The sequence below is a fragment of the Petromyzon marinus genome, chromosome 12, assembly GCF_048934315.1.
Source record: "Petromyzon marinus isolate PM22_M1 ecotype Great Lakes invasive population chromosome 12, UKy_Petmar_22M1.pri1.0, whole genome shotgun sequence".
In the NCBI taxonomy this organism is placed as follows: Eukaryota; Metazoa; Chordata; class Hyperoartia; order Petromyzontiformes; family Petromyzontidae; genus Petromyzon; species Petromyzon marinus.
The window spans coordinates 11,113,201-11,137,416 of NC_133678.1; the positions used below are offsets into that span (position 1 = coordinate 11,113,201).

The 24,216-nt window shown below is 50.1% G+C and overlaps 1 protein-coding gene across 4 annotated transcripts in view; it reads right to left on the reverse strand.

Annotated features, from left to right (window-relative positions):
* LOC116941576 (extracellular sulfatase Sulf-1-like) overlaps nt 1-24,216 on the reverse strand; it is a 183,177-nt gene that overhangs the window by 15,772 nt on the left and 143,189 nt on the right. For all 4 annotated transcript variants that reach the window (XM_032952765.2, XM_032952767.2, XM_076066610.1 and 1 more), the window contains 7 exons: nt 13,090-13,240; nt 11,389-11,564; nt 9,711-9,839; nt 8,492-8,551; nt 6,552-6,675; nt 5,285-5,600; nt 1,919-2,267 (listed from right to left, as the gene is read on the reverse strand). In XM_032952765.2, the coding sequence (XP_032808656.1) occupies nt 1,919-2,267; nt 5,285-5,600; nt 6,552-6,675; nt 8,492-8,551; nt 9,711-9,839; nt 11,389-11,564; nt 13,090-13,240 (1,305 nt within the window). The remainder of the gene's footprint in view (nt 1-1,918; nt 2,268-5,284; nt 5,601-6,551; nt 6,676-8,491; nt 8,552-9,710; nt 9,840-11,388; nt 11,565-13,089; nt 13,241-24,216) is intronic.

Sequence of the window (24,216 nt, forward strand, 5' to 3'; positions counted from 1 at the left end):
CGGGCTTGGGCAAGAAAGAAATCCGTGGGAGCTGCCCCCCATTAAAATCGTACCACATTTTGTAAAGGTTCAAGAACAGAGCCGCATATAGTACACACATGTCCAGGGCAATTGTTGAAGGTGAATTTGAAGTGAAGAAATAAATACGCTTTTTGGAAACGTGAGTTTGAGAATGTAAAACGACGTGGCGTGAAATTGCGATGATTGAAACCTTTACATCGGCACACATCAAAAGTTAGCGAACGGCCCTCGCGCTTGAGAAACCGATGCATTTGGTGAACGCCGAGCGCTTCCGCCCATTTCATTTTGCACGTGTGCATCGACGCGGGCCAGAGGAACGAGGCCCACACTGCTCTGTTTATTTTAAGTGAATTCTTTCACCCATTCCTCCGCTCATTCGTGCGTGTTTTTTTTTTTCTCTCTTCATTTATGCGTGCAGCGCGAGTGGTATCCGCTCCGGTGGAATCACATCAAAGGGCACGCGCGCGAGCACCAGAGGAAATTTATTCACGGCGAGAGGAGATCTGTCACCTTACGTGAGAAGCCTCTCGCAGTGAGGCCAGGCTGCAAGAAGTGGCTGTGCGAGGCATGAGCCAACTAGGGAAAAGCTCAGGATCCCAAGCAGTTCAAGCAGCCGACGAAAATAAGGATGCGCCAAATATCAGCGTGAATTCAAATCCTAATAAACATGACGTAAAAGGTATCTTAATCAGGCTCATTAATGTCTCCTCTTACTGCATCTCCGTGTCTTGTCTACACAGCTCTCATTTCACCACATTTACATCTCATTTGTAACTCTCACCTTCCCATTTCACTACACCTCGATCTTTCGTCCACATTTCTCTCGCCCCACTACATCTCTACCGCTTGCATACATCTCCTTCTGTCATCTAACGAGGAATTCATTAACTCAAAAGGGGCGGTAGTCCAGCTAGTCAGTTTGTGACCCATGAGGGCATACAAAATAAGCAGTGAAAGCCTGATGCAAGACTGGCTCCCAGCATAGAAATGTGGAATTTTCACTCCCAGTTCAGTTCCTCCAATGTAAATGAGCACCACCATCCCATGTTCGCGTAGTCTAAGAGACACTTTGAGTGTATTTACATTAAACGAACGTGAAATGAATCGGTCACCACCTGTCAAATAAGATCCTCTTTGAGTCTTCCCTGCATAAAGGACATTGTTGTTATAACCCCGAAGCACCACCTCAACGGTCATAAAAGCTACATACATCACAAACGCTCCATGTGACAATGGTTGTTTTTATATTCTTAGCTCTTTCGGTAAAGTCACGTTAAAGGGAAACAACAAAATAATCAAATATATATAAAACAATAAAATTTTCTTCACGATGTTTCGACCATAACACAAACGGTCATCATCAGGTGTGAAAAAAACAACCAAATGTTTCTTGCCATTTGATGTTTCTTGCCGTTGGTTTTTTCACACCTGATGATGACCGTTTGTGTTATGGTCGAAACGTCGTGAAAATTGTTATTGTTTTATATATATTTTATTATTTTATTGTTTCCCTTCAACGTGACTTTACCGAAAGAGCTAAGAATATGAATTACTGCAGTCACGAAAGCTCTAAATCAAAATGGTTGTTTTATGGAGTGTCTGGCTTCTACCATAGCAATGTGGAATCCGCACCGGGGCCATAACCAAAGATGAGCACCGCCGCAAGCTCCTTCACGGATAACAACACCACCACTATTAGCACCACCCCATGCTCAGAATCAGGACTGGAGGAATCCGATGAGCTATGAAGATCGTTTTCACAGATGTCCACTTTGGAATAATATAGGGGGGGAACAGCTTTTCCCAGCAGTGAGAAGTTACAGGCCGACGAAAACAACAACAAAGCGACAAAGACGCTCATGCACAAACTTCCCGAGCGACAGCGGCGTCGGGCTACCTGCGCGTGACCTTGTGCGATGGAGACAGCGCGATGGTCTTCTTGCGGCTCAGCAGACCCTTCTTCTTGGTGGCCTTGACGCGCGTCGCCCGGCCCTGCGGCCAGCCACCGCCGCCCCTGCCCGGCGCCGCGTGCCGCCGGGAGAGCCGCCTGACGGCCTCGTGGGCGCCAGACTCTTCCTGTCCGGCGTCGAGGTCAGCCGGTCCATTCGGTGGATCTCCCGGATTCTCTAGCTCCTCCTCCGAGGTGTCTCCGTCTTCTACTCCTTCTACTTCTTCTTCTTCTCCTCGTTCTTGGTCCTCCTCCGAGAGCTCGACGGCTCGGGGTCGCAGGAAGCGGGGCTTGTACTCTGGCCACACGCAGCCAGCGAAGAATGCCGTTACCAGTTTGTCAAATTTCATCAATCATTTCGCGAATTGCTTAATTGGGAAGCCACATAGCAACAATGTCCCACCCCACCCCCCCCCCCCACTATATATAAAAATATAACTAAACTATTAACAATTTTTAGTTTACCAGGTAAGGCTCAATGAGCGATGTAGCTTTTTTTCCGAAGCGACCTGGCCACAAATGATAGCTCCACGAAGTGGCTCATCACGTTGAAATTTCTAACAGCCAGACACTTTAAATGCATGTTTCTAAATGCGGAGGCAAAACCCGGAGGACCCAGAAAAAAAATCCACGTGACCACGGGGAGAGAGACACGCATACTAAAAATATACAGGCATCAGGGTTGGGATCGAACCCATGACCTCCTGTATACCAGGCGAGGTAGCTAACATCTCGCCACCGTATATTAACGGCGACTCGCTGGCTGGCGCTGGACTCATCCTGTGCCTCACAGGGATAGCTGCCACTGGGGGCTCCCCTGCCACAAGTCGTATTGAGATTAACTTCATGGGAGGTGCAGTCGGAATATGATGATGATGATATATCCATCAGTCACAGCACCCAGTGCATCTCACTTGCTTTTGTTGTTTACTTTAACTATTGAAACTCAGACCTCGCTTGAAAAAAAAAACGTATTTTGTGACTATTTTAGGGTATAAATACTCGATTAATATACAAGGTGCTTCAATAAAATGTTAACACTTCTGAGAATTTGCAACAACGCCACGTGACACGTGCTGCCGCCTGCGGGCTCTGGAGACCACGTGGAGAAGATTCCAGGCCACGTGTTGACAACGATGGCGAACAAGTGGGAGACTATTTGACTTTTTGAAGCAATTCACATTACACTTGTTATCATGTTACAGTGTATTATCAGTTCTTTTTGCATTAAAAACGATAGTCCCGTATAAGTGTTAAAACAAATTTGAGCAACCTGTGTACATATTTTTAAATGTTCCACCAATGAATGATTCCCGCGCGCAAAAAAATAGACAAATGTGGAAATCAGTTCCTTTCTGTTGCTGACAAATGCCATTCACTATTTTGGGAATTTGGAATTTCCACGAGCTCAGAGGGTGGCCTATGGAGATGAGTGTTGCCACATTGCTCTTTTGGGCATCGAGATGAGTTTACGTAAGTTGAGGAGACACTGATGTATGTTTGCCATCACAAAACATCATAATCAAGCACTGCCCCAGCAACAGCAAGTAATTATGCCCCACACTTGATACACTCATGCAATATCCACAAGCCAAAAATGGCTTTTTTTTGCAGTACAGAGATACTACCATACTAAACATAATTACTTTGCAATATTTAGTCTTTGAGTGAGTAAAAAAAATAACAACCCACCTTCAAAGACTACACGTGTACCACGAACGGAAATAAAAAAAAATCCGAGCGACACGAACGAGCAATTTTTCATTTCCATACTGAATCGCTCACTGGTCGAAATAACGCGGCCCGTCAAGTTCCGAAAAATGTAACGTCGGAAGAAAAGCGGCAGCCCGCCTGCCTGCCTGATTGCAATTGGCCCTGGTGCCGAGCGGCAGATGGTGCACGACCTCTGGGAGCCCCGTGTTGCCCACTGAGGCCGCGACAATGCACGCTCCGTCTTTTGCGATCTCGCTCAGTCAAGGCAAACCGGGCGTCAGGCGGCTCAGCCTGCGAGAGCGGACATCGGGCGATTGAAAAAAAACAACGAGTTCAAATCCCGGTTGAGAGTTGACTCGCTACATCACCCCCCCTCCGCCCCGCCGCCCCGCCCCTCCGTGCCCATGCCTGTCACGTTGGCGTTGATTAATTTGAGTAAAAAGTTGCGGTGTTTTTCCGCACGTCGTCTCCGTCACCCCTCTGTGCATGGACTCGCAGTGTGGGAAGGGGCTATTAGCGTTTGCGTAAGGTGGCGTGTTTATGTGTGTGTTGTGTTGCAGGATATAAATGTGCACAATTTGAAAAGAACACACAAAAGTAAAGAAAGACGAGTACACATGATGAAAGACGGATGAGAGAGACAGCTCGACAAACGCAATAGGAGATTCAACAAATGCGGACGCTTTGTGGAAACATTCCACGATGAAAGGAATCAGTGCGGAGACATTAAAAACGGTACTGTTTTTATCGTAATGAGCGCCTCTAAGTGGTTTTGTATAAGAGCCTCCAAGTAAAGAGCCTATTATTTTAAAAATTATATCTCGCGATGGCAAGGCTCACAGGAGGAGCACCGTGCATTAATGAATGCCCCAAGGGATTCTGTGTGTGCCATCCACGTGCGGCTGCGGCATTGGAGTGGAAGATGGAAGCCTGTGGCGCAGCCCACTCTGTTAAGTGAGAAATCACGACGAATTTACATCAACGTGGCAACTGAACATCGATCATCGATCTCCCAGTCTCCAGAACAACAACAACAACAACAAAAGACGAGCCATGCCAATGGCCCTCTTCAATGCCAAATAACGACGTGCAAAGATAGGCCCTGGCACGAGGATCCTCGAACTGAGCATTATTAAGGGAGCCTCGCCGGCGAAGTGCGGTTATCTGGATTGGCCTCCTGAACGTGAAATTGTAGTTGTTGCTCTGCTTCTACGACAGAAGAAGGAGAAGTGGGGAAAAAAAAAACGCACCTGCTCGGGATTCAATTTGCACAGATGCTGACTAAGTCGGTGAGAGGACAGCAGCAGATAAAAGACAGAACGGCGGTAGACGGCCCTGTCGGGGCACAGCCCTACCTACCGAAGGCTTTGGCACCCCCCCCCCCCACCTTCTGGAATTCTTATCACCTTGTCCAAATAAATCCTGGTGCAATATTTAATACCAGTGGCGGCTGTCCTCCGTGCACACATGGGGCGACAGCCACGGCAAGAACGAACGCCGGACAAAAACAGATCTCGTATCGTGACGTTGTCTCTTTGTCGTACCACACCCGTTTAGTAACGCGGCAGTTTCCACGAGACCGCCTCGCCCCGGGGCCCTTACTCTGGGTGAGGTGAGTCTTGAGGAACTTGCGCTGGCTCCTTCGCTCGGCCTTGCTGAGCCGCGGGATCAGGGCTCCCCCCGTGTTCTCGGGGCACGCGCACTCGCCTCCATCCTCCCGCTCCTCACCCTCCACCTCGTCGTCGTCGTCGTCGTCGTCGTCGTTCTCGCGGCCGCCCCCTCGCTGCGCGAAGCGGCCCCTGCCCCGCAGGGCGCTCCGCCCGCCGCCCGCGGTGCGGCGCACGCTCCCGTGCGGCGGCGAGCTCTTGCACTTGTTGAGACGCAGCTTGCCCAGGCTGTCTTCCACGCACTGCCACTTCTGGGGTGTGTCGGGGGTGGGGGGGGGGGGCATCGGGCGGAGGGTGGAGGCATTGAGACCGTGAGACAGATGTGAGGGTGACGGACACGGGGGTCACCCGGTGGCTTGTGGGGTTAATAAACACAGGGCCGCTGAGCGGGCACCGCTGCGATTCTGGGTTCGAATCTTCGGTTTTTGCCGGCTGCATTAAAAATGTATTTTCAAGTGCGGTGATTAAATCGTCCGACTCTGATCACCGGCGACTGCACACACAAAAAGCCCAGGATAATATGAATTAGCTTTTGATTTGATTTATAAACTCCTTGCTCGGGGGGTGAAGCCCCTACGTGCGTGAACTTGACCTGCAATACACTGACTTTGTATTGCTCTGAGCACTCCCCTGCTACTCACGGATTTTTATTGACGACTAAAATCCCTGCCACTGGTTAGAGAATGATAACCGAGCAGTAAAGAACTTGAAGGGGGCCTTGGCTGGTACGGCGAGTGAGGGGCAAGGATGGGAAACGTCGTGTGTGTGTGTGTGAGAGAGAGCGAGGGGTAGGGTAAAGGTTAACCCGCTGCGAATACAAACCCGGCGGCCAATACCGGTGACGATTGTACCAGATATGCGAGTCCATCTTAAGACACCAATTGGTTTTTATCCCCTAGTTCTGGCGGTTTACCCTGGTTCTGTTTATTAGCTGCTTTCCATGCAAGGCATATTGGGATCTACGTATTAAATGCGCCTTACAATTATAACTTATTATTATAATAGGCACTGGGGAAACAAAGGCGACTGGAGCGTCGTGCTGGCCAACCACCCCCTCCGTGTGCCGTGCCGGCCTTCATAAGTGCTGCTCGCAAACGGCACTTGTCCCAAAAGTATGTTGAGGCTATTCGGGGGTGGGGATCTTTGTCTTTATGTGTGTGTGTGTGTGTGAAAGAGAGAGAGGTGGAACGCTGGCCACTTGCCTGGGCGGGCTGTTGGCAGGGCGTCTGGTACTCGGCCCGCTGGCAGATCTCCCGCATGCGCTCGTACTTGGGCAGCAGGTTGGTGTGTGCAGAGCCACTGGCATCCTTCACACGGAACATCTTCCTGCAGGCCCGATGCGCACACAGCGTTCCGTCAAAGAGGCACGCGCGTGAACACACGCGTGGGTCCGGCGCTCGCAGGGATGTGTGCGTGTGTGTGTGTGTGTGTCGGCACAGTCGTGTAGCGGTTGGCGCGCTGCGTTACGAACCCGGTCCAGTGACGATTATCTGAACCGGTCCTGGGCCTCCCCCTAGGTCGAGTCAGCCTCAAATGAGCACCTCGTACGGTGTGCAAATATCGTCACTGGGGAGAAAAAGGTGGCCAGGCGTGGTGCTGGCCACCCACCCCCTCTCGTGTGTGCCATGCCGGCCTTCATAGGTGCTCACGAACAGCACTTGCCCCAACAGTCTGTTTAGCCTATACGGGGGATCTTTGTCTTTTCTTGTCTTTTGCATACAGCTACACAACACACAAACTCATTACGTGCAACCCTCCGTTAGCTTCGTATACGGTCATATGCATATACTTGTATAGACAAAGTGCTGTCAGTGAGCACCTAATAAAGCTATGAAGTCACGCGACAAGTAGTTTAAGGGTCACCGAGATCGCACGTGAACTCGTTACTTTTTTATTATTATTATTATTAATTAACGTATCCACCGTTGCGTACAGCACTGAGAGCCCTGCCGTTTAAAAGGGTTGCGCTTGCGTCCCGTTGCTTAGACGTCGATCTGTAACGACCCTTCTCTGCCCAGTACTGATTGTTTATTCGTACAATGCAAAGTACTTATTTTGTTGCCCGAGTGAAACGTGGTGGGGGGGGGGCGGGGGGTGGTGGTGGTGGTGGTGGTGCCGTCCGACTAATGTTGTGCTCCGTCAGAAAGTGGGCCCCATGTCACTGGGATTGTAATGAAGTGTGCAAACCACAACCCCATCACTTCCTACACGAGACATGGAAAAAGATTCCCCGTGCAGCCTTAATAGACTCTTGGGGCAAGTGCTGGCGGAGAGCGGCGATGAAGGCCGGCTCGGCACACGAGGGGGCGTGCGGCCAATGCCACGCCCGACCGCCTTTGTCTCCCTGCTTACACACCGGGTACTCATATGAGACTGGGTCGACCTAGGGGAGGGCTCCAAGGCCCAAGACCAGTTCAGATGTAATCATCACTGGGGTTGACTGTCAGCGGAAATCAAACTTTGGTCACTGGGATTGTAGCACAGTGCGCTCACCGCTGCACCACCGCTCCCCACACAATCACACATACACATACACGGACATATAAAACATACTTGCAAAGGAGGGTAGGATCATATTTGCCATACCGCAAAGAGGATATTCGACGGTGAAAGTCCCTTCGAGTCCACAATACAAAAAAATATGCTGCAGAAGTGAATGCACTAAGGGAGCTTCCACGCCATTAGGCGCAAGACCTAACAGCCACACGCACGCGTTTAAATGCACGTATGCTAAGTGCTCTGGTAAACCCACGGAAAGTGCACATTTTTTAAAGGAATGTTTTTATGGGCAATCCTTCCCACAGATCTGGGCATGAATATTAATGAATCTGTGTGTAAGTTTCATAGCAAACGACTTAGGGGCTTTGCACTTTTCATGAGATCATGTAAAGTATTTTTCAGGTGGCGAGACAGATCGATGGACAGATGCGTGACATAGCAGAGCAATAAGTAGCCCATAGACTCCCTCGAAAAAAAATACTGAAAAGGCACGAACGTGTTTTTTGAAGTTTTCGTGAAATAATATAAAGTGTCTATCGAATGGACGGCATAATATTTCCCAGACACGGCTATTAAGTACGCTGCAGGTCACATTGAACAAAAAACAAGAACAACACTGAGGTGGTGGAGCACACGCTCGTACCCTCTCTCGATGAGGAATGAGTCCCTCCACGACTTCATCTTTCTCAGGCTCGGGTGGAACCTGTGGTGGAATGACCTCCGATTAGCACGGTTGGCTACGTACGGTGCGAAAGAAATTCAACATACACGCACGGTACACATGCCTCTCGCGTGGACTGTGAGCAATTAAATTGGAGCAGAGGATCAAAGAAAGAGCTTTGAGGAGTCACCAACTGGGATTTGAAGCACGTGCACTTCCCCCTCCCCTCCCCCGAATCACTCTCGTCCACGATCGAGGGGGTGGGGGGTGGGGGGGGGGTGCGCATGGCGCGACACAGCGAACGTCGTGTTTTCGTTGCGAGCAGCGCGGCCTGCGCATTGTGGGGGACCCTGCAAGTCCCACGTGTGTAGCACAGCGCTGTGTGTAGCACAGCGCTGTGCTACAAGTCGCACGTGTGTAGCACAGCGCTGCGCTACACACGTGAGACTTGCAGCGCGGTGTGTAGCACAGCGCTGTGCGGTGCTGCGATGAACCACAAGCGGCATCGCGAGGAGCTGTCAGGCTGCCGTTCCAGCGATGGAATAGACGCAGTGCTCGTGGCCAGTTAACGTGCCTGAGCCACGTGTCGGTGTAACGAGAACGCCTAAAGGCAGGTGTCGGTTGAAGGTAGTGGCTTAGCTTTGTAATTGTCTGCTAGTGCCAATGTGCGAGAAACTAATGAGGGGAACCTCTCGAGAATATTTTGGTCTCTTCTTCCACGCCGAACCGGTGGCTCACCATTTGTGCCACCCGGTGGACAGAGGCGAGTGGGGGAGATCCAAAAAATCTGCACCGTCATTCAACTCCCGCAACGGGACATCGAATCGAACTGGCGACCTCGAGATTGCAAGTCCCGCGTGCTAACCCTTACACCGTGGCAGCTTCCAAGATATCAGTAATCCTGCATTATTGCTTAATTTTCTGTGTGCAGTCCGATGGCTGTTGCTCAGCATGTGTTGGTTGACCGCTTTTTATTACGATTTCTTGTCAGCGGCTTGGTTTAATTTCAGGACGGCAGACGCCAACGCACGTGGATCACGCGGCAAAAACGCCAAAAAACGCACGCGGCACCGCGCCGTCTATTTCCGACGTTTTAAATCAACTTGGCCCACGTTGACCGAGGAAGTGGGGGGGGGGGGTAGGGGAAGCGATGAATCTCTGACAACGAGCCGCGTCCCGTCACGGCCGCTCGCTCACCCACCGGTTCGTCGGCCGATCGGGCAGCAGCAGCTTGAGCACCGACTTCCCGTCCATGTCGGCCGGGACGTCCAGGCCGGCGATGTCCAGCATGGTGGGCGCCAGGTCGATGTTGAGCACGATCTGGGGGATCCTGCGAATGGCCAAACAACGCGAGCGACCGGCGCAGCACACACAAAGAGGGATTGTTGCACGTCGCACGACAGGGCTGTGGACAATCGCGACGGGCAGCGTCGAGGGAAGTCCCAGGCCCCCGGCCTGTTCTGGGAAAAGCCAGAAAATTAACCAGGGGCCACTTGCCTGGGCGGGCTGAAACCATGCGGCTCGGCATGGTTTCGAGAGCGATCGTGTCTTTCACGATCGCTCTCGAAACCATGCCGAGCCGCATGGTTTCGAGAGCGATCGTGAAAGACATGAGAACCACGTAGGGATGATGCAGGGCAGTGGGTCATGGAAACGGAGGGGTCGACCTCACCCCGCTGGTGACGCTCAATTGAGCTTATCCTGACTTTGTCTCCCCCTGTGTTTAGGGAACTTTAGTTATTGTTATTATTATTGTTGTTGTTCTCACCCGAGCCTGCTTAGATGAGCCGCAAGTGTCCTTCGCCGAGTGAGCGTTTTGTTCAGTAATCTCGAATGCGCACGAGACCACGGGGAGAGCATTAGCATCTATACAACTTTGCCTGTCAGAAAAAAAAAACTACCCACTGCAGTCTCATAGAGGCACCTCGTTGCCAATATATTGAGTTGATGTTGATGATAGCAGCGATGACTATGAGAATGACAAATATAAACGTGTATCTTGACACGTTGTAGGTTTTCTGCTATAATATGGATCAGGGACACGGTTATTTGTGAAGAATATCGACAGTGAGAGAAAAAAACTGAAAAGTATACAGAGAAGCATCCTTGAAATGACATTGATGGACAGAAAGTTGAACACGTGGATTGCAGAGCACATGCAGGTTTAAGACGTCATTGAAAATATTCCGAAACGTAAGTGGGCTTGGTCAGGACACGCCGCGAGTGGTGACGATGGCCATAGGTCAAGAACAGCGACCGAGTGGCAGCAGAGGGATGTAACGCATCCAAGAGGACGTCCACAGGGGGAGATGGAGCAAAGAAATCGGCACATGTGCAGGCGCTGGGTGGATGATTACATTGCAGGTGTGTGAGTGATGCATCTATGTATGTTGAACTTCTTTCATACCGTACGTAGCCAACCGCGCTAATCGGAGGTGTGAGATGGTAGTGGCTTGGGAAGGCCTTAATCCAGCAGTAGAGTGAACATGGCTTACTATGGTGATGATGACGATCATGACGGTGACCATGAGAATGGCATTTACGATGGCGACGGCAACAGTGGCTAGAGCGGTGATAAGGGCAACATCTGAATAGTCTCCCACCCGCAGCCTTGCCGGCTAGATTGTGAACCAAAGTCTACGCGGGTAAACCCAACATAAAACCGGCAGACGGCCGTGGTAAACCGCTGCTGTATTTGCCAATCGAGACGTGGCCAGAGAGTATTGACGTTTATCCCTGACTAATATCGTGGACAGAGTTCAATGGAAGGCCACGATCGCCGACGTCCTCGAGAAAGGACATGGCCCAGAGTACAAAGTACAATGTCGACGGACCGCGGGGCTCTGTTGTTAATTTTGTGGCGAGATCAACCGGCTTACCTGATTCCAGGCTGCACGTCGGGCCCCCGCACGTAGAAGGGCACGCGGATGTCGAACTCGTAGGGGAGAGACTTCCCCTTGACGAGGCCAAACTGCCCAACGTGGTAGCCGTGGTCGGCCGTGTAGATGATGTACGTGTTGTCCAGCTCTCCCGTCTCCTCCAGCATGGTGAAGATCTGGGCGTGGGGCATCCGGCAGGGGGACGAGTTGTTACGCTGTCCCGTTCGTTAACTCGTCGGCAGATCGAGTTGGAAACTTAAGGGAGTTGTCGTGAGAGTCGACTCCTGGCGAGCTTCGTCGAGAGGATATTTCTTGTGATTGCGACTTTGTTACTCGTGTCATTTTTCACCGCCTCTATTATTCCTCTTTCCCCATCCACTGTGACTGTGTAATGTAGGAGAGGGGAACTGTTTAAACTAAACGATGAACTATTTTTTTTTATTTTACCAGGTAAGGCCCCACTGAGCTGTATAGCTCTTCTTCAGGAGCGACCTGGCCACCACAAATGATAGCTCAATTAGGTGGTTTATCACGTGGCCACTTATAGCAGTAACCGAATACCCTAAACGCGTGATGTTGATTCTAAATGTGGTGGGAAAAACCGTCGGACCCGGAGAAAAATCCACGTGACCACGGGGAGAACATACAAACTCCAAATATACAGGCGTCATGGTTGGGATCGAACCCATGACCCTCCTTTCTACCAGGCGAGGTATTTAACATCTGCCACCGTGGCGAGATGTTAAATCCTTGACCAAATTATTTGTTAAATTAAATAAAGATCTGAGGCCCATGGAATATCCGGGGCCAATTTTAATACTTCACGTAGATTCAGATTCAACACAGCTTGGGAACTATGTATCTGAGATGTCTCAGTCGACCGTGGTCTCCCTATTTGATCATCACCAGGGCTACGCTCAAGTTATCGACGCATCGTGTCCGCCACTCCTGGTGTACTGTGTGTTAATTATTAGGCAGTCACAGGGGTCTTTGTTAATTATCATCAATCATTATTGTCATCGTCATAATCAACATAATTGCAGTCAACATCAACACTGTCATCATCATCACCGTCAACGATTTGTAACACGCCATATCCAGCAAAAAGCTGAAACGGAAGCGTGCATGGCACAAAGAAAGATTAAACTCAACAGAAGAGACAATAAATGTTTTCAGCCTGCTATTAAAAGCACTGATTGTCACGGCTACCTAGACTTGAGTCGGCCGCCATCATTCTCATTGTCAACTTCATTAACATCATCTTCATACACGACATAATTTTTGCACACAAGCGCAAAAACATTTAAAACCCAATATATGAATTAAAAAAAAACATGCCTTTAAATTAACTTTAAATGTATTTTAGCTGCCTGGGACCGTAAGCCTGCTCTGAGTTTGCTTCTGCCTGGCACCACCACTGCCCCAACAACTGCAGACACAACAATGGCACCACCACTGCCACCACTACCATTACCACCACCACTACCACCACCGACACCACCACCACCACCGCCACCACCACCACTACCACCACTACCACCACTACCACTACCACCACTACCACCACCACCGCCACCACCACCACCACTACCACCACTACCACCACTACCACTACCACCACTACCACCACCACCGCCACCACCACCGCCACCACCACCACCACCACCGCCGCCGAACGCAAGGGAGGAGGCCGTGGTGTACCCTCTGCACGGAGTCGTCGACAGACAGCAGCGTCTGCAGCCGCTTGCGCTGGAGGACATTGGTGAACTCCATGTGGATGGGCAGCATCCGCCCCGTGTGGCTCACGAACCAGTGCTTGTCGTGGTTGGGCCCGTAGTTGTAGCTCGGGGTCCTGTTTGCGGGGGGGGGGGGGGGGGGGTGGGGGGGGGGGCAGAGTTAGCGCGCCGATCGTCAAACCCCAGCGCCGCTGTGCATGAGGCGGACGCACGAGCATAGGTGCCACGGTGTCGCTCATAGGGAGTTTGGTCAAGGGATTTGTACAACAAACCACACGTCTGTGCTGTGTGAAAAAGGAGTACTTTAAAGGCAGCACGCTTTCAAAGAATAGACGCCATGTCGGCAAGTCAGAGAACGCAACTGGATCAAACCACCGTAAGATAAAATAAAATTGGCTTGCGCAACAAATAAACGCTGGTGGCTTCCAGCTCACTCGAGCGCGGGGCAGTCCTCATCTGTTTACAACACTCCATCAGCAATGGAAATTCCACATTCCTATGGCAGGGAGGGGAGAATGAACCACTGTTGACTGCTTCCACAAAGTGGCACTTATTTTATCGAACGGTACAAGGGCTGCGTCTACCCTTAATTGGGATTTAAAACTCTCAACGCTCCGTTTGCGAGCCATGTGCTTCTGAGACCACTGCACAACCGAACCACAAAGAAATATACACCAGTTTATGTAATATATGACCAAAGAATGTGATAATATATACACCAAAATGCGCCAGGTAACCAGGATCCAGTGTTCAGGGATTCCACTACCTGTTGCCTCTGTTTCGTTGTCTGTTCTCACCGAAGACTGTTGAATTTAATGCTTCACGAGTAACAAGCAAGTGGTCCAACCTGTGGAATTTTGTGAGACCTATGCACAAAAAACCCAGCGCTGTTGAATTTTAATAGGGGAGAAAAAGCCTATGACAGAAACAGTTTCTTATCCTTCCCATTCATCCTGACAGACAGTAATCTTTTCCTGGGCTTAAACAGCTTAACACAAAGATGGGAACATTCTGAAAAGCCACTGTTCGGTGGCTGGTCAGATCGACGTCATTGAGAAAATAAAGGAGGCCTCCTTGAACCCAATCAGCAATATTATCTTTGCAATAGAAATCCACAGAAGCAATTTACAGCAGTGAATGCGCGTGTGTGCGTGTGTTAGTGCGTGCATGGAGCGGTAGTGCAGCGGTTAGCGCGCTGCGCTATGAACCCGGCGACCCGGGTTCGATTCCCGTTTCCGGGCCTCCCCTAGGTCGACTCGGCCTCAAATGAGTACCTGGTGCGGTGTTTGAACATCGCCACTAGGGAGACTAAGGCGGCAGGTCGCGGCATTGGCCACCCACCCCCTCGTGTGGTGGGTTTTCGTGGGCGCTAGCGAACAGCACTTGCCCCCACAAGTTTTTCTCTTTGTCATTGTGTGTTCGTGCGCCTGTGTGGGGCAGTGGTGTCAACCTACAGGTGCTGCCAACTCAGCGACCCCAGTTACATTCCCGGCCACGGACAACATCATCCGGCAAGCGGCATCTGAACTTGTTTTCGGGTCTCGCCATGGTCACGTCAGCCTTAAATGGGTGCGCAGTGTGGTATGTAAACATCAGCACTGGGGGCGAAAATAGAGGTGGCCAGGTATGGTGCTGGTTACGCTTCCCCCCCCACTCCCCATGCCCCCACTCCCCCACCCCTGCTCCAGGTGCACCATTCTAACCTCAGTTGGTCCTCATCAGCAGCACTCGTCTCAATCGAACCATACGGATATATGTGGGTGGGTTTTTGCTTTTTTTGTCTTGCGTCTTAACACCGGTTCCAGAGACTACTCCCAACACCGTTTAAATGCGTCGCGAGCAAAGACCTCCACAAACTAATGTAGCGTGACATGATGGCCAAAGTGCAATTGGAATAAATTAAGCGTTGGGGAAAAGAATAAATTTTTGACACCTTGCGTTGTTAAAATGTTAAAAACCACTCCAGAATAAAGTAAATTTATAAGGAACATTAATTAACAGCAGCAGTCGTTTGTAAAGTGTTATTAAAGCAACAATCCTCTAATTTCGTCGAAAGGAGTGCAATTGTCAATTAAAACAAGCATTAAAAGAAACAAGGACCATTTAAAACAGACAAGGGACAATTCTGATATTCAAGACATCAATATTGTTACTGTGTGAGATGTAAATAACGATTTTCCAATGTAGTGTTTAATCTTGGGATATATAACAGTTCAATTATGAGGCACGTCTTGAATTGGAAAGGATTACATGAGACTAAAAACTTTCGTGATTGCAGGAATTCACATTCTTGGTTCTGTCGGTAAAGTCACGTAGATATAAAATAAAAAGTAAAAAACAAATTAAAATAAAAAATAAAAGCAAAAAACCCACGACGTTTCGACGGCAACACAAGCGGTCTTCTTCTCTCCACCTGCTGAAGGCCGCTTGTGTTGCGACCGAAACGTCGTGCATTTTTGCTTTGTTTTAAATGTTTATTTATAATTTTATTTTTTCATTTTCTATCTGCGTGACTTTACCGAAAGAAACAAGAACATGATTAAATGAGACATTATTAGGGCACGAAATCTTGACAGTAATTTCCAAGTAAATTCCTTAAATAACGAACGTAGACCGTGCATAGCCATCTTTAGCGACAGTGGCAAGCAGTCAGTCTTATTTTAGAGATCACAGTGATGGGAAGAGTGTTTATCATTTACAGTGAAGCACCTTGCTCATCTGTCCTTCAATCCTCGGGGGTTCTCAAATTCAAGATGACTATCGGCATTGCTACAGGGGTGGTCTGAAGGCCGATTTGACACGGAGAACATCGGTCCTTAGACACCGTAATTGGGTTGTGAGGCAAGATGATAGCCCGATGCGGAGACATCTAGGCCACAGTTGTGACAGCTCTTCATAGCCCTTGGCAGATGTTCAATTATTAAATTGTGTTCTTGTGTGTCCATGACATCAATGTATGGATCCTAAAAAAAAAAAATATCACCAAGAGAATTTGTTCGTTTGATTGTTCGCTTCTCAATCCGCTCGAGCCGGTGTGGGTCACGGCGGCAGCATGTTGAGTAGGCCGGTCTAGACCTCCCTGTCCCTGGCAACAGACTCCAGCACTATATTACTATACACTCTACACTACTATACATAGACTCTAGCTCTTTCCGGGGAATTCCCAGGCGTTCCAAGGCCAGCCGAGCGACATCGTCCCGTCAGCGTGTCCTGGGCCGGCCCCGGGGTCTTCACCCAGCGGGACTTTCCCGGTAGAGTTACAGGGGGAGTCTACCGGGGGGCATCATTACAAGGTGCCCAAACCACCTCAACTGGGTCCTCTCGATCCGGAGGAGCAGCGGCTCGACTCTGAGCCTCTCCCGGATTACCGAGCTCCTCACCCGGTCACGGAGGAGTGAGCCCAGCAGCCCTGCGGAGAAACCTCACTTCGGGCCCCTTGTACCCGTGATCTCACACTTTCGGTCATTACCCAAAGCTCATGACTATAGGTGATTTAGTTGTACTCGGTTGGTGAGAGGAGTTCAAGCATCTCATCATCAAAGCCATTCATCTGCCAGATAATGCTATTATGATTGCGTAAGATTGTGAAGTGTATATTTGTCTGCGTGTCTGTGTAAGCTGACACACACAGAGAAGCGTGGTCTCACTGCGATAGGAATGCGCATTGGACGGTTGTAGGACAATGCCATTGTTTGGTAAAACCCTAGAATTTCTAATAATGAACAGTTTAAAAAAATATGTATGCGGTCATCCAACTTAAAATATCGACCAAAAATATACTGTAAGCTATAGGGGGGGGTGTGGTGGCATAGTAGTTAGCGCACTGCAACTATGAACACGGCCACCATCAGTGTATTCGCGGCCACGGCTAACATCAGTGGCGAATGATATCTGAATTTAGTCTGGGCCTTCCCTTCACCAACATGCACTGACCAGCATGGTGAGGTATGGTCAAACAACATCTCATGATAAAAAACAGTACGTGTGTGAGGGAGGGGGGGGGGTGTATTATCATAATTTTAACTCGGCGATAAAATATTTGTTTTTATTTAAATATTCGTTGTTTGCTTTATATGACTTTAGCCATCCAAGGACAAACTTTTGTTGATAAACACTTTAAATATATACCCCGACGCCTTCTACATTCATCAATGTGCATCGCGCCCTTCAATTATGGCCCAGAAATTATTGCTGCCGTGTTCCAAATACTCCACTAGAGGGTGGGATGAGTCCTGATTGGCAAGCAAAGGCATGATCAGCTCAGAGAAGCGACTGTTTTACACAACGAATGAAATAAATTGTGATGGCCCACGAGGGGAAAAAAAAAACCGCGTCCTCACCGATGACGAAATAGAAGTTGGTTTAGCGATCGAGGCGAGGGTTTTAGCGCGGGGCTGCCCTGCAGGTTGTCTCGCCTCTGTTTATTTGCGTTCAGTAATGAAGGCGACACTGCGAGGAGAGCCAAAGGCGCGCTGTCACCCACCCACCCCCCCGCGCCGTCCCCGAAGTTAAGGCGCCGCATATTTACCCAGACGTGAACCAAACCGCTCATGCTGGGGGAGCTCCCAGCGGTAATGAGGCGGCGCGCGCAGGATTGTCTTTCACAACACGGGCGGGCGTCTGTCCCACACACCGCTTTCTCCCCGTGCAAATTGGTGGCCAGCGGCAACAGCGGGACGCTGCTGCTGCTGTTGCTGCTGAGGGGTAATGGTTCGCACGTCAGACTTTCGCGATCCAGTCTGATTGGGTGTGGCCCACCGCTCGCGCCCAGGCTGTCCTGTTAGCCGCTTTGCTGTTTTGCGTTTCTTTAACTCAATCGCAAATTTCACTACGATCGGGGAATGTATCATTCCTCATTCATTTATGTCTGTGCAGTGTTATTGATTTTAGCCGTGACAACGCAGTTGTTTTTGCGCCGATTTCTACTCGCCTCATTGCTGTACTGTATTGGTATTTGATTAGCTTTTGTCACATTGGTGATACATGTCACTCTTGCAAATGAAAATAGTATAATTGGCGCTAGACACCTAATTCATGAGAAAAATTCGAGTGAGATGGGAAAATAAATGCAGACAAGAGATACGGGAAATGAGATTAGAGATATGTAGGCACACACAGAGACGTATTGAGATTAGAGACGCATGCAAGATTGAGAAGAGACGAAGCAAATGGGACTGATAAGTTATTTAGCTTGCTAGCTTTAAGAGAATTTGAATAAAAAATTACGTTTGATACATCCCTATATTTTCATGAATCCAGGGTTCCTTCAGCTGCTTGGGGCGCTGAGCCTTTGCTTTGATTTTCTGATGCCTAGTGCCACCACTGCACCACTTGAGATCTTATGATTCCTCCTGCTGCCGCTAAATCTTCAGACCTCAGAAACTAAGCGGGGCTGAGATTGTACTTGGATGGGTGACCACTTTACATGCCAGGTTGTCACAGGCACCTGTGTGGCCGCACTGTGTCATGGGCAATGCATCATACAGTGAGGGAAAAAAAGTATTTGATCCCCTGCTGATTTCGTACGTTTGCCCACTGACAAAGAAATGATCAGTCTATATTTTTAATGGTAGGTTCATTTGAACAGTGAGAGACAGAATAACAACAACAAAATCCAGAAAAACGCATGTCAAAAATGTTCTAAATTGATTTGAATTTCAACGAGGGAAATAAGTATTTGACCACTCTGCAATACATGACTTAGTACTTGGTGGCAAAACCCTTGTTGGCAATCACAGAATTCAGACGTTTCTTGTAGTTGGCCACCAGGTTTGCACACATCTCAGGAGGGATTTTGTCCCACTCCTCTTTGCAGATCTTCTCCAAGTCATTAAGGTTTCGAGGCTGACGTTTGGCAACTCGAACCGTCAGCTCCCAAAACACAGATTTTCTATGGGATTAAGGTCTGGAGACTGCCTAGGCCGCTCCAGGACCTTAATGTGCTTCTTCATGAACCACTCCTTTGTTGCCTTGGCCGTGTGTTTTGGGTCATTGTCATGTTGGAATACCCATCCACGACCTATTTTCAATGCCCTGGCAGAGGGAAGGAGGTTCTCACCCAAGATTTGACGGTACATGGCTCCGTCCATCGTCCCTTTGATGCGGTGAAGTTGTCCTGTCCCCTTAGCAGAAAAACACCCCCAAAGCATAATGTTTCCACCTCCATGTTTGACGGTGGGGATGGTGTTCTTGGGGTCATAGGCAGCATTCCTCCTCCTCCAAACACGGCGAGTTGAGTTGATGCCAAAGAGCTCCATTTTGGTCTCATCTGCCCACAACACTTTCACCAAGTTGTCCTCTGAATCATTCAGATGTTCATTGGCAAACTTCAGACGGGAATGTATATGTGCTTTCTTGAGCAGGGGGACCTTGCGGGTGCTGCAGGATTTCAGTCCTTCACGGCATAGTGTGTTACCATTTGTTTTCTTGGTGACTATGGTCCCAGCTGCCTTGAGATCATTGACAAGATCCTCCCGTGTAGTTCTGGGCTGATTCCTCACCGTTCTCATGATCATTGCAACTCCACGAGGTGAGATCTTGCATGGAGCCCCAAGCCGAGGGAGATTGATAGTTCTTTTGTGTTTCTTCCATTTGCGAATAATCGCACCAACTGTTGTCACCTTCTCACCAAGCTGCTTGGTAATGGTCTTGTAGCCCATTCCAGCCTTGTGTAGGTCTACAATCGTGTCCCTGACATCCTTGGAGAGTTCTTTGGTCTTGGCCATGGTGGAGAGTTTGGAATCTGATTGATTGCTTCTGTGGACAGGTGTCTTTTATACAGGTAACACTCTGAGATTAGGAGCACTCCCCATAAGAGTGTGCTTCTAATCTCAGCTCGTTACTTGTATAAAAGACACCTGGGAGCCAGAAATCTATCTGATTGAGAGGGGGTCAAATACTTATTTCCCTCATTAAAATGCAAATCAATTTATAACATTTTTGATATGCGTTTTTCTGGATTTTGTTGTTGTTATTCTGTCTCTCATTGTTCAAATAAACCTACCATTAAAATTAAAGACTGATCATTTCTTTTGTCAGTGGACAAACGTACAAAATCAGCAGGGGATCAAATGCTTTTTTTCCTCACTGTAATCCACTGTGGTAGACCTTTAGTAAACGTTCTATGATCCCGTGTAAACGCTCCCAGCCTGCGTTGACAAGAATGGCTAACTACCATGTGCAAATTTAAAGCAGCTAATTACTCTAAACGCTTGTTAATTCTAAATGTGGAGGGGAAAACCGGAGAACTTGGAGAAGAATCTAAACTACCACGGGGAGAACATGGCAAATCCAAATATACAAGCATCAGGGTCGGTATCGAACCTATGACCTCCTGTATACCAGGCAAGGTAGATAACATCTTGCCACCGCTAAGCCCGTTATAAACCCCAGCCGCGTAACTACGACGATGAACAAGAACCACCCACCACGCCTGAGCAGGCTCAGACAAAGTGACTTGTCACAGTCTCACTCTCACCGTGCCTGAGCACAGTCAGACAAAGTGACTCGTCACAGTCCCACTCTCACCACTCCTGAGCACAGTCAGACAAAGTGACTCGTCACAGTCCCACTCTCACCACTCCTGAGCAGTCAGATAAAGTGACTTGTCACAGTCCCACTCTCACCACGCCTGAGCAGTCAGACAAAGTGACTTGTCACAGTCCCACTCTCACCACTCCTGAGCAGTCAGACAAAGTGACTCGTCACAGTCCCACTCTCACCGTGCCTGAGCAGGGTCAGACAAAGTGACTTGTCACAGTCCCACTCTCACCACTCCTGAGCAGTCAGACAAAGTGACTCGTCACAGTCCCACTCTCACCGTGCCTGAGCAGGCTCAGACAAAGTGACTTGTCACAGTCCCACTCTCACCACGCCTGAGCACAGACAAAGTGACTTGTCACAGTCTCACTCTCACCACGCCTGAGCAGGCTCAGACAAAGTGACTCGTCACAGTCCCACTCTCACCGTGCCTGAGCAGGCTCAGACAAAGTGACTCGTCACAGTCTCACTCTCACCACGCCTGAGCAGTCAGACAAAGTGACTCGTCACAGTCCCACTCTCACCACGCCTGAGCAGGCTCAGACAAAGTGACTTGTCACAGTCCCACTCTCACCATGCCTGAGCAGGCTCAGACAAAGTGACTTGTCACAGTCCCACTCTCACCACACCTGAGCAGTCAGACAAAGTGACTCGTCACAGTCCCACTCTCACCGTGCCTGAGCAGGCTCAGACAAAGTGACTTGTCACAGTCTCACTCTCACCACGCCTGAGCACAGACAAAGTGACTTGTCACAGTCCCACTCTCACCGTGCCTGAGCAGTCAGACAAAGTGACTCGTCACAGTCCCACTCTCACCACGCCTGAGCAGTCAGACAAAGTGACTTGTCACAGTCCCACTCTCACCATGCCTGAGCAGTCAGACAAAGTGACTCGTCACAGTCCCACTCTCACCATGCCTGAGCACAGACAAAGTGACTCGTCACAGTCCCACTCTCACCACGCCTGAGCAGTCAGACAAAGTGACTCGTCACAGTCCCACTCTCACCACTCCTGAGCACAGACAAAGTGACTCGTCACAGTCCCACTCTCACCACACCTGAGCAGGCTCAGACAAAGTGACTCGTCACAGTCCCACTCTCACCATGCCTGAGCAGGCTCAGACAAAGTGACTCGTCACAGTCCCACTCTCACCACACCTGAGCAGTCACACAAAGTGACTCGTCACAGTCCCACTCTCACCACGCCTGAGCAGTCAGACAGAGTGACTTGTCACAGTCCCACTCTCACCATGCCTGAGCAGTCAGACAAAGTGACTCGTCACAGTCTCACTCTCACCGTGCCTGAGCAGGCTCAGACAAAGTGACTTGTCACAGTTCCACTCTCACCATGCCTGAGCAGTCAGACAAAGTGACTCGTCACAGTCCCACTCTCACCACGCCTGAGCAGTCAGACAAAGTGACTTGTCACAGTCTCACTCTCACCGTGCCTGAGCAGGCTCAGACAAAGTGACTTGTCACAGTCTCACTCTCACCACGCCTGAGCAGGCTCAGACAAAGTGACTCGTCACAGTCCCACTCTCACCGTGCCTGAGCACAGACAAAGTGACTCGTCACAGTCCCACTCTCACCGTGCCTGAGCAGGCTCAGACAAAGTGACTTGTCACAGTCCCACTCTCACCACGCCTGAGCAGGCTCAGACAAAGTGACTCGTCACAGTCCCACTCTCACCACGCCTGAGCAGTCAGACAAAGTGACTTGTCACAGTCCCACTCTCACCATGCCTGAGCAGTCAGACAAAGTGACTCGTCACAGTCCCACTCTCACCATGCCTGAGCAGTCAGACAAAGTGACTCGTCACAGTCTCACTCTCACCACGCCTGAGCAGGCTCAGACAAAGTGACTCGTCACAGTCTCACTCTCACCACGCCTGAGCACAGACAAAGTGACTTGTCACAGTCCCACTCTCACCGTGCCTGAGCACAGTCAGACAAAGTGACTTGTCACAGTCCCACTCTCACCACGCCTGAGCAGGCTCAGACAAAGTGACTTGTCACAGTCCCACTCTCACCACACCTGAGCAGGCTCAGACAAAGTGACTCGTCACAGTCCCACTCTCACCATGCCTGAGCAGTCAGACAAAGTGACTTGTCACAGTCTCACTCTCACCACGCCTGAGCAGGCTCAGACAAAGTGACTTGTCACAGTCTCACTCTCACCACGCCTGAGCAGGCTCAGACAAAGTGACTTGTCACAGTCCCACTCTCACCACGCCTGAGCAGGCTCAGACAAAGTGACTCGTCACAGTCTCACTCTCACCACGCCTGAGCACAGACAAAGTGACTTGTCACAGTCCCACTCTCACCGTGCCTGAGCACAGTCAGACAAAGTGACTTGTCACAGTCCCACTCTCACCACGCCTGAGCAGGCTCAGACAAAGTGACTCGTCACAGTCCCACTCTCACCACACCTGAGCAGGCTCAGACAAAGTGACTCGTCACAGTCTCACTCTCACCACGCCTGAGCAGTCAGACAAAGTGACTCGTCACAGTCCCACTCTCACCACGCCTGAGCAGGCTCAGACAAAGTGACTTGTCACAGTCCCACTCTCACCGTGCCTGAGCAGTCAGACAAAGTGACTCGTCACAGTCTCACTCTCACCACACCTGAGCAGGCTCAGACAAAGTGACTCGTCACAGTCCCACTCTCACCGTGCCTGAGCAGGCTCAGACAAAGTGACTTGTCACAGTCCCACGCTCACCACACCTGAGCAGGCTCAGACAAAGTGACTCGTCACAATCCCACTCTCACCGTGCCTGAGCAGTCAGACAAAGTGACTTGTCACAGTCCCACTCTCTCCACGCCTGAGCAGGCACAGACAAAGTGACTCGTCACAGTCCCACTCTCACCACGCCTGAGCAGTCAGACAAAGTGACTCGTCACAGTCCCACTCTCACCGTGCCTGAGCAGTCAGACAAAGTGACTCGTCACAATCCCACTTTCCTCGCGCCTGCGCACAGACGAAGTGACTCATCACAGTCTCACTCTCATCGCGCCTAAGCACAGACAAAGTGACTTGTCACCGTGCCACTCTCACCGCGCCCGAGCACGGTCAGACAAAGTCACTCGTCACCGTGCCACTCACTGCACCCGCGTACAACATTCCACCGCCCATCAGCGAACCCGACGCTAACACAAGTGGCATTCGTGTGTGGCCCGGTAAACATCCTGCATTTTGAACGCTGCTGCATACTAACACCGACAGCGGATCTCCACGCGATCCACCACGGCGAGCGGGTGGATCGCCGCGTTACAACCGCGCCGGGCTGTTATTCAGAGCTGTTATCTTTCGGGCTTTCAGCGCCACACGGCTCATGAGCCAAAACATGGCGAGTGAAGACATCACACATCACGTTGCCCGCCCGGACGCCACGCCAAGCCCGCGTTGCCGGCCGTGTTTATGACAATTAGCGGTTCAGCCGGGTCAAGCGACTCCAGACCGAGTGTCCTGAGATGAGTTGGATGTTGTTGGATACACCAAAACATTCCGAGCAGGGATGAGCTGGGGGCCAGTCACAACAGAGGCCGTGACAGTC